The sequence below is a fragment of the Coenobita brevimanus genome, chromosome 15 (assembly GCF_032717465.1).
Source record: "Coenobita brevimanus isolate Jiangsu-jjx chromosome 15, ASM3271746v2, whole genome shotgun sequence".
Classification (NCBI taxonomy): domain Eukaryota; kingdom Metazoa; phylum Arthropoda; class Malacostraca; order Decapoda; family Coenobitidae; genus Coenobita; species Coenobita brevimanus.
Genome location: NC_136968.1, coordinates 32,796,209 through 32,807,191, shown reverse-complemented (window position 1 = coordinate 32,807,191; position 10,983 = coordinate 32,796,209). Strand labels below are relative to the sequence as shown.

Genomic DNA, 10,983 nt, shown 5'->3' with positions numbered 1-10,983 from the left:
GAATGAACAGAAATATGAATGTAAAAAATAAGGGGTGGGGGGAGGCTTACATCAACGACTTCTTCAGTTTTGTAGTCAGAGGAAGTACACATAATCAATAACCCATTCAACTTGGTGATGTATATTCTTATTCTTCTTATGTTTTATTTCTCCCATTTTTTATTTTATTTTTTCCATGTTTTATTTCTCCCATTCATTCATCATCATTCATTCCCAGATAATTTACTCCACTTGGGAAAGATGTCTCGTACTAAATGGATGGATGAAGGCTGCATCTAACACCAGTTTGAAAAGTCTCCCGTAAACGAGTCTTCAGTTAGCAAGAATGGACCAAACAATACATCACCGTACTTGATATACAGGTAAGTACAAACACCAACCCTTGCTATAAATATAATGAATTTATGTAAGTACTGTATTCAGATAATGCAGATTAATTCATTCAAGCTTCTTCCTTTTAATATTATGCTTGCTTCTAAATTTAACTTTGGAGAAACCATTTATATAGGTGGTGTTAGAAACAGAGTCCATTAACCCCTTTACTTCCTGATTTCTTTCCGTAAACTGAAAAAGTAATCTGAAGGTTGAAAGAAAAAAAGATGATAATAACGATACTAAATTAAAAGGGAACGGGTTAAAATATAAACCTCTTCAAAACGATAACATCTTTTAAAAATTTATTCTTGTTTCCATCAAATTGTATTCAGCCAAGGTGAGAGAGATAGCAGGAATAAAATAAAATATGATGTGCCTGGATTAAATGGGCTAACCTCCTCACCACAATGGCATTAAATTATCTTCAGACTGTTTTATTTAGATTTGGAAAGACTTACAGAAAAGGTTGGATACAGCCTTCACTAAACTCCATGTAAGGGTTAGACACCATTCACTATACACATTCAAGAAGAGATATTGAGTTAAAATGTCTGGAAGGAACAAGAATAAACAATAACATACATCAGCTGACTGTAGAGATCAAACAGCCTTGCATTCACTTTGAAGTACTTTGTAATACTTAAAATATGAACACTAAAAGTAAATGAAAACTCAATATTTTGCCCTCTGAACACTTTATATGCTCCAAGTGCATTAGTAATTTTTCTGGCCATGTCAGCTTTAAACCCCTGGAATCCTTATGACATTTATTTATATTTTTATTTATTTATCCTCCCTAGTACCAGATGACATTTTTATTCTCTCTCTCTCTAGCACCAGATGACCTTTATTTATTTTTTTCTCCCTAGTACCAGACATCCATTTATCTTAGGAAAGGCCTGTAATACTTAAGGGATATTGTGAAGACTGAAGCTATCCTTTCTAATTTTAAAAGTCTATCTGAAGCTGAGGGGGAAAAAAAAAATCCTCTGGCAGTGGCAAGAATAAACAATACCACACTTAATCTGATTCAAGGGATTCCTTTATCTCGTGATAATTTGAGGAAAACGTAAACATTGCTGCCCCTAACACCTTCAGCCTAAAGATGCCATTTTCATTTTACTGTTCCTGTTTCCAGACAATTTTCATACACCTTAGAGCAGCACCCTAATTAATGAAGGGATTAGCCATTTGAATCCGAGCGATATCCTATTTACTGTAGTTTATTCTTTGGGTTCAGCTTAGAGGTCTTACTGATATAGTTTTACGAAGACAACACATAACCCATTCAGGTCACAAAACTATCCCAAGCTGAATAAGGCCAGTGGAAAATTGATGCCATTCCATATTCTTTAGACAAGAAGGAAATTAGAAGAAGTTCAGATTTTGTAAGGCTAGTAGAACATTAAAGACATTACAAGTTTCAGTGGGCTTGTACCCAATGCCTCCACTCTGTATCTCCCAAATATTGCTGTCTGGAAATAGCAGGGGCAGAATGAAAGAGGCGTCATCAGATTAAGGTGTTGACATCAAAATTAATGGTTACCTTTTTTTTATTAATATTTTAATCCTAGTGATACAAAAATATATCCAATCACATTATTAAGCAGGGTTAGCAGATTTTCTGCTAAGTTTTGAAATATTCTCTACATAAGCAAAAATAGAATAGCCAATCTCATAAATACCCCGCTCAAGGGTGTAGGGGCCAGAGATAAGGCTGTTAGTATATCTGAGGGAGGATGACCAGCCGTATCCCCTTAGTGGCATTTATAGAACTGAAAAACAAAACTTCATTCACTTGTTCGGGATCAAACATACTTGTACACGCAAGGTTGTCAACTCAGCTGGGGTATTCTGACCACATCCATTTACATAGATGGGGTCAAGATGCAGAGCATCCAATCCCATATTATCCCCATTCAACATCCAGTCCCATATTTAACCCCCTTTGACATCCAATCCTATATTATCCACCTTTGACATCCAATCCCATATTACCCCCTTTGACATCCAATCCCATGTTACCCCCCTTGAGGCATAGGGAGACTGGGTTACCATAGACCAGTACACTTAAATGTAGTTGTCTAGCCTGCTTCCCTTGATGGCATTACATTTCGGTAAACCTTAACTAGAGAAAAACCCTCTACCAAATGACAGATAAAAGTTCAGCATCATACACTTACAAACTAAAAATTAATAACATATAAGAGTTACACAATGGAAATGAGATGGCTATAATAATATTAATAAAGAATCCATACTATTAATAAAAGAATCAGTAATGCTATACACTTGCCGAGTCCCTGATTAAAATATATACAGATGTGATAGTCAACCATTTACATCATGGCCACACATCCCTCAACATTTGCTAGATATTTATTGCAGCTAAAAATTCCAACAACTTAGTCACTATTTCCAGTACAGTATCCCTCAACCTCACTAGCTAACTGTTGGGCAAAATTGCTAGAATATTAATGGCAGCTAAAAATTCCAACAACTTATGAACTAACTTTTTTTTCCAGTACATCTCAACTCAACATACCTAGGTATTATTGCAGCTAAAAATGTCAACAACTTATTTACTATTTCTTCCAGTACACCTCCCCTGTGACTCACTAGCTATTTAAGATTTCTTTCAGTACACCTCCTCCTCGACTTACTAGCTATCTTTTGGGCATGTGACCCCTATGTTTACTATTCACTTCCTTGGGCACGTCTCCCCTTCTTGTCGTGCCGCCATCTTGAACTACCAACTACAGGATTCTACATCACAAAATGGCACAGTGTTTGTTGTCCTTGTGGTGAGGGTTGCTGTCCTCGCCTCACCTCTTAGTACCTGGAATAACGACAAACACAGAAGGTAATCAAAATCTTACTGCACATATAAGGTAATCTCTTTCTCTCTCTCTCTCTCTTTCCCTCCAAGGAAGAAGGAATCAAAGGCCAGGAGCCCTCAAGATTGTTCCCTCCTCACCTCCAATACACTGGAGTATGGACAAACACATGAGGTAATCATACACTCTTAACTGCGGGTCATTGGATAAGACTCGTATTTTAGTGGTTAACTCGTTCCGTGCCATGTCCATATATATATACGGACAAACCTATACTGGTACAAAATGCTGAGTCCATATATATACAGACATGATTTTGCACATACTGGCAGGAACATATTTGAACCTGTCCTAGTATACCTAGTACAGAAACCAGAAAAAAATGTCAGTGGCGATGTCAAGTGTGTGCCACCACCACAAGAAAGCCTTAGAACAAGCAAAAGGACACAAGGCATGAGTGCAAAGACTGCAATGTCAGCCTGTGCATGGAACCTTGCTTCACAGAGTACCTTACATTAGAAAAATATTGAACAGAAGAACAGGGAAAGTGTGAATGTAAACAGTGTATATAATGAAAATAATATAAGCAAATGTAAGTAAATAGAAGTAAATCATGAAATCAAATAATGTAAGAAATGTGTGATTTACCATAACTAATGTGACTCTATGCAGCTTGAGTGTTTATAGTGCCTTATGTGAGTGTTTATAGTGCTGTATACCAATATATTAATAACAAGAAAATAATAATAATAATGTGAAAATACGTAAAATTAGCACGGAACCCCAACTTCACATCATCGTATTTCCGACTGGCTGCATTACGTAAACCAGGTTGCACTTCCATACTACAAGTACTCCATGCATCCACCCACTCCACCTATCCACATCAGCCGCTGATGGTATCTGACACAAATCTGGGTGTGCTGGGAAAAAAAAAAAAACTATCGGGTGGAAAACACCCGAGGCGAGCACTTATACCATCACTAGGCTTATTTTAACCACTTTCAAGTCTATTCATGGGAGGGAAAAAAAATGAAAATGTCCAGCACTGGTCAGTCAACCTACCACACCCTCAACACTGACGGCAAAAACCGACAAAGGCTTCGGCATGGAACAGGCTAAGGAAGCTCCCTAACACTCTTCCTAATTGAGTCATTTTGCTCATCATACCTTGTTGTCCTCTTATGTACTAATTAAATCATTCTGATATCACCATGCTCTGCATATACAATGTTACTGCTGCTTAAATCTTTCTAATATCACCAAACTCAGGATGTATGACGTTACTAAAATCATTCTAATATCACCGTACTCAGCATATATAATGTTACTGAAATCATTCTGATATCACCGTACTCTCTAAATAGAATGTTACTTTGATCATTGTAGTATCACCATACTCTGCTTTATAACATGGAAACAGTATTAACCAGCCAAATTCAAAAACAAATCCCCAAGGAAGAGGTGTTCGGAAGCTTCCTTACCCTTCAAGAGTATGGACCTAATTGTCTTTGGAAATTTTGCAACAACTGTTTAGAGATTTTTATCCAGCATATTATGCCTCGCTATCCATTTCTATGTTATTGATGTAAACTGTGTCAGTCCTGATATTAAAGCTCATACAAAATATCACATCCTTCTGTTCACTGACATACGTTAGTTTCACTCTTGCTATCAACTGCTGATTTTATCCAACTAGGACACATGACTAGTAGTGGAAAGGTTAATGAAGGCTTTTGGTTCCTTCTTCCTTGCCTTAAGAAAATAAAATTTGGAAACTCTCTCAAAAAACAAATAAAATAGTTCACGTGCAACATGAATAAAATTAAAGTATGTCATTGGACTGAAGGGTTAAGTGAAACTACAGTAATATGCAGTGTATATAAATAATTAAGGAAAGATACTGTGAAGTCTCCTGTGCCACCTAGAATGTATAACTCCAAAAGTAAAATAATAATAATAATTAAGTAAATATAAAACAAAGGGGGCTGCATATTGACAGTTATTTAGGGTAGGCATGTGTTAACAAATGTGAATGTATTTAAGTATTTTGAGATTCTTGTTTGTACATGTATCTGTTATACAGAAAATGTTATGATTAACAGAAACATTACAGTGATACCAGTGTTCCTATACTGCTGAGTGAGGAAGGTCACTCACAGGGAGAGCTGCCCTGTTTAACTCACCATTTGTTCATTGATCCTTAGCTTGAAAGCTCATGTTGTGCTTTCATTATACTGTGTGGGGCAACTAGATCACATACACGTATTCATATACACCTGACATCCGAAGGGTGGTTGGCATTCAGTCTTTATAATGAAAAAATTGCTGGATCAGCGTAATTTTCATGAATGATCCGGAATTTGATTTGAGGATAAAATGCAGTATGTTTCTTTTTTGGTGCTTTCTGCAGTCTTTTAAACATTATCATGAAAAGGTTGAAAAAGATATATTTTCTTATTACTCACTGTGTGTACATGTTGTTTAGGCTGGTAAACTTGGATTAAAAATTTTCTTACCTAGTCATCAAACAGTAGTTTGTGGAATCCAAACTAACAAAGAATTTCCCCCCAAAAAAACCTTGTGGAATAGGTTAGAGGTAGAAGTTGGTTTATGAAGTTTATACAGAAGTGTCTTCATTAACCTTAAAATTAAATGGACAGTAGCTTACAAAAAAAAAAAAAATGGTACCTAAACAAAAGATAGGTTTCTGATGTATAAACATAACCAGATTACCATTTAACTTATTAGCAGGTCTAGAAAAGTTGATTTACTGTTAACTTTAGATTCCGTGGTAAATTCTGTGTTTATGTCTGTTTCGTTAGTTGAGAAAGAGGAGCATGACTTTCATCTTGAAATATAAAGGCAAGTGCCTTATTATAAACATACCTACGATAAAGGATAGGTTTAAAGATTGCTGGACAATAATCATTTCCTCTCCCAAAATCAGAGAAAAGCATTAGCCTTAGTGGAACCCTGGTAAGTCCACAGCCACACCATTTATTTGTGTATGCAAATCATTATTAAAATATGGCAGTCCTTAACACAAAGGTATGTTGTTGAAGAAAGGTTTGCCAATACCGATTTATTAATTTGTTCACACCATTAAGTATTTGATCTGCACATGACTTTAAGGTTTCATTCAAGGGTACATTTATAAATAATGAGGTTACATCAGTGCAACACATCTAATTTTAATGATGTAACAAAAAATGAGAGACAGGGAGGGGAAAAAATGAAATGTAAGAGGATGATGGCTGTCCTGAAAAGAAAAGAAAAGAAAAAGAAAAAAAAGGGGGGGGGGGTTACTGTATTCATTGGTTGTCAAATCTGAAAGAACGGGGACTAAAATTTTAGCCAAAAACACAGCCATGATGGGTCTAATAGGTATGAATGATTTTTAAACTCTGGGTAATCCATACAGAAGAGCTGGGGATGAAATGTTCGGTGTTCAATATTTTAAGACCCGAGATACTTCCTCTTGTAACCATGGATTAACTTGTTTACTTTATTCTCATATTTAATTTTAGAAAGTCAAATTAGACTGTTTTAGTGAATTTAGCTAAAGCCTTCACTGTAACATAATACACCATATTTAACTTGTTCTTCTAAGTAGCAAAACCCTGCTTCCCTTATCTGGGTGACACAACCAACTCTTCTTTTTTACCAGTCTTTTAAGATACTAAGATTCATTATGCAAAAGTGTGTGAACAAACTGGTAACTTTTAAAACCAAAATATTCTCCACATGCTATGCTGTGAACACCATAAATGACACAATTAACATTATACTGTACAGCATTTTTCCATCTTTTAAGTGCTTGAACCATACATTCAGATGCTGTAAATACTTATAAAAGTTAGGCCTGAATACAGATGGGTAAAATTCTTAACTAGAAGACAGCAAAAACTCATCACTTAATCATGTGAACAAGTTAATGGGTATGAGCAAACCTTTGTTTATGCATATCTATCCATATATCTATATATTTATGTATACAGTAAATATACATACAGTATATATGTATACAGTACAGGTATACCTCGATATATGATACCCCTAGATGCAATACCTCAGCTTAACAATGGGGTAGAAATACCACCAAATCCTGCCTTACGATGACCAAACTCTGGTTTACCGACGGGTTTTAATTTTTTTCATTTACTGATTTTGATATTATAGACTAAAATTGTGTGTTTAGGTTGATTTAAAAACTGTTTTTAGACTTAGATTAATGTGTTTTAGCCATAACTGGGGTGAACATTGTCATTTTAGGGTACAGTTTACCATACTTAATTTTTTCCAGACTTATATTTGACGATTTTCAGATTTTGTTGGTTTTAGCGAGTTATTTACAGGTGTTAGGCTTAGCTAAGTGTCTTTTACAGCTGTTAGGCCATTTCAGTTGGCTTTAGACTTCTTTTTTTGGGTCATTTGGGTGGGTTTTGGACATGGTTGGGGGGAAACCCAAGGCTGGAAAGCATCCCATTACTTAACGTGTTAAATCTACCCTGACATATGATACCCATCTAACGATGGGTTTTTACCCAACCAATTGCATTGTTAAACCGGGATATATATATGTGTGTGTATATATATATATATATATATATATATGATAGATAGATAGCCAAATAAGATATTTTCTTCTAAGCAAACGAAGTTGAACGTAACTGCTGTTTCTGCATTATTTAACACTATTCTGGGGTGATGATGCACCGGTGCATCAGTTGTTGGAGCGATTTTTCATGGCTTAATACATGGCACAACACTTTGGTGAACACAGGCAACATATCTTCATTTCGTTGGAAATTTACCCTCAGCCCAAGAACAGGGTAGAAAAGTTACACAGGGCTGGCCAGGAATAGTGTTAATGTTTGCTTATTGTTTGATGTGTCAGGCAAAGCTACATTGATTTTCCATTAGACTTCAGAGTACCTGTCCAAATGTTAGTGTACTTGGTGATGATTCATTGATTCATGGCAACATCTTAAGACCAGTCTGAACGCAGATGGAGCGAGACCTCATCATGTAGGGGATGCAGACACGTGGTACCACGTGATTGGTCAGCTAATAGTGCACAAGGGAAGGTGTGTAGCTATCTCATTGGTGCAGTGAGCTGGCTCACCGATGTTTGTGATCTTTTGCATATTGGAAGGACTTGCAAATCTTTACTAGTGAGTTGATTGTAGGTTTCTGTTTGGAAATATCAAGTGCTTCCAGAGACACAAGTCTACGTGGGTCTTTTTTGTGGTCAGTTACGGTATTTCAGTACCTTCTTTGAGGTGCTGACGGATGAGGGAGGTGATACGAATAGTTCTGTAGGTAACATGTGAGACAAAGCGCCTTGGGAGTTTAGTCCTCGTCATTCCCACATGGGTATGAGGCCCACAGTCCTCACTTGTGCAAACATATCAGTAGATGACGTGGTCTTTTTGCATGGGCGTATTTTTTCAGCAGGGCTGTTCTTGAGTAGTAGATGGGAGGTTTTGCAGGTCTTATAGTAAGTGGTTAGCCTGATACTTTTGTTAGGATCTGTGCATTCAACGTTGTTATGAATGATATTTTCATTATGCTCTCGTCAGTTTTATCCTCTGTAGACCTGTCATTTTGGTAGTACAAAGTGATTTTATCATTACTAAGGGAAGGGGCGCTGTAGCTTTAGTACCATTTTTCGACTGCCTTCTTCACTACGTCATCATTTCGTTTTTAAAGGCTCCAACATGCTTGCATGCGTCGGCCTTGGTCACCTAATGGCGGCTCTTCATGCTGCACGATCCATTGCAGCCTCCCTGTTCAGTCCCTTAACCCTGAGGTCACACTTAATGACCTCGTCCCATGTCTTTCTCGATCTACCCCTCGTAACCCCACCCCCAGTATTAACACGTCTCACCTTCCTCACCCAATTATCATCCCCCATCCTCTCCACGTGTCCAAACCATCTCAATCCATGTTGTTATTCCAATAACCATTGTTGACAAGAACTTGTGTAGGTCTTTCCAACTCTGAATGGACACTGCTTCATGAGGAACAGTGGGTGAGGGCACGGTGGACATATGCACTGATGGTGGAGCGTAAATATCACTGAGGACATTCACATTTGCCGTTTAGACCTTTACTGGATTATTTTATGTAAACTGCTTTTGTAAATCAAGAGTTGCAGGTGGTCACTAGGACATTGAGGAAGGGGGGGCGGCATTGGGCAGACTCTTCAAAAGTGATATATAGGCCAGAGGCATCAATGAGGTGCTGTCTGAGGTTCTGAAGTTTTTGGATGTCCTTTACTTCAACGTAAATGTTGTTGACACAGCGGCAGTAGACTGAAGGACGGTTGTCAGTCAGTATAGTGGCCACAAGTGTACCCATAAAACTGTACAAAAAAAAAAGACTCCTAGAAGGCTGTCCATGTTAACACTCTCTGGTGATACATCTTTCGATGGGGGCAGATGAAGGGGGCCTTTTTAGTACGAAGTTCCAACAAAGGCAGGTCTTTGGCATGTTGAGGGACGTAGTTTCTTCACACCCATATAGTCAGTCAAGCATGACTTGTTTCATTCTGTCCACGGGTATGTTGGCAAAAGGACTTTTGACATCCAAAGATGCGATGATGTGGTCTTCAGCAGGGGTGCATCCTTCAGAATCTCGAGGAACTGGTTAGCTGATGTCAGCTAGCAGTCAGTTCCTCGAGATTCTGAAGGATGCACCCCCTGCAGAAGACCACATCATCGCATCTTTGGATGTCAAAAGCCTCTTTGCCAACATACCTGTGGACAGGTCATTCTCAACCGAGTATACTGTATTGGTGTGGAGAAACTACGCCCCTCAGCATACCAAAGACCTGCCTCCACACCCTGTTGGAACTTTGTACTAAAAAGGCCCCCTTCATCTGCCTCTAAAAAATGATGTATCACCAGGTAAATGGTGTTGACGCAGGAGTCCTCTTTGCAAACTTTTTTATGGATACACCTGAGGTCACTATACTAACAACCGTCCTTCAGTCTACTGCCGCTATGTCAACAACATTTACGTTGGAGTGAAGGACATCCAAAAACTTCAGAACCTCAGACAGCGCCTCATTGACACCTCTGGCTTAAATTTTACTTTCAAAGAGTCTACTCAGTGCCGCCTCCCCTTCCTTGATGTTCTAGTGGCCACCTGCAACTCCGGATTCACAACTGCTGTCTCCATAAAATCATCCGATAAAGAATCGTGTCTCAACGGCAAATGTGAATGTCCTCGGTGATATTTATGCTCCACCATCAGTGCCTATGTCCACCGTGCCCTCACCCACTGTTCCTCATGAAGCAGTGTCCATTCAGAGTTGGAAAGACCTACGCAAGTTCTTGTCAACAATGGTTATTGGAATAACGACATGGATTGACATGGTTTGGACACGTGGAGAGGATGGGGGATGATAATTGGGTGAGAAAGGTGAGACGTGTTAATACTGGGGGTGGGGTTATGAGGGGTAGATCGAGAAAGACATGGGACGAGGTCATTAAGTGTGACCTCAGGGTTAAGGGACTGAACAGGGAGGCTGCAATGGATCGTGCAGCATGAAGAGCCGCCATTAGGTGACCAAGGCCGACGCATGCAAGCATGTTGGAGCCTTTAAAAACGAAATGATGACGTAGTGAAGAAGGCAGTCGAAAAATGGTACTAAAGCTACAGCGCCCCTTCTCTCAGTAATGAAAAAGTCACTTTGTACTACCGAAATGACAGGTCTACAGAGGACAAAACTGATGAGAGCATAATGAAAAATATCATTCAT

At 38.3% G+C, this 10,983-nt stretch overlaps 1 protein-coding gene across 4 annotated transcripts in view; it reads right to left on the bottom strand.

The window, feature by feature from the left end:
* Positions 1 to 424: 424 nt before the first annotated feature.
* Positions 425 to 10,983, bottom strand: part of LOC145390765 (adenosylhomocysteinase-like 1) — a 363,626-nt gene continuing 353,067 nt past the window's right edge. For all 4 annotated transcript variants that reach the window (XM_080265565.1, XM_080265567.1, XM_080265564.1 and 1 more), the window contains one exon: positions 425 to 3,214. In XM_080265565.1, the coding sequence (XP_080121691.1) occupies positions 3,208 to 3,214 (7 nt within the window). In that variant the 3' untranslated portion in view covers positions 425 to 3,207. The remainder of the gene's footprint in view (positions 3,215 to 10,983) is intronic.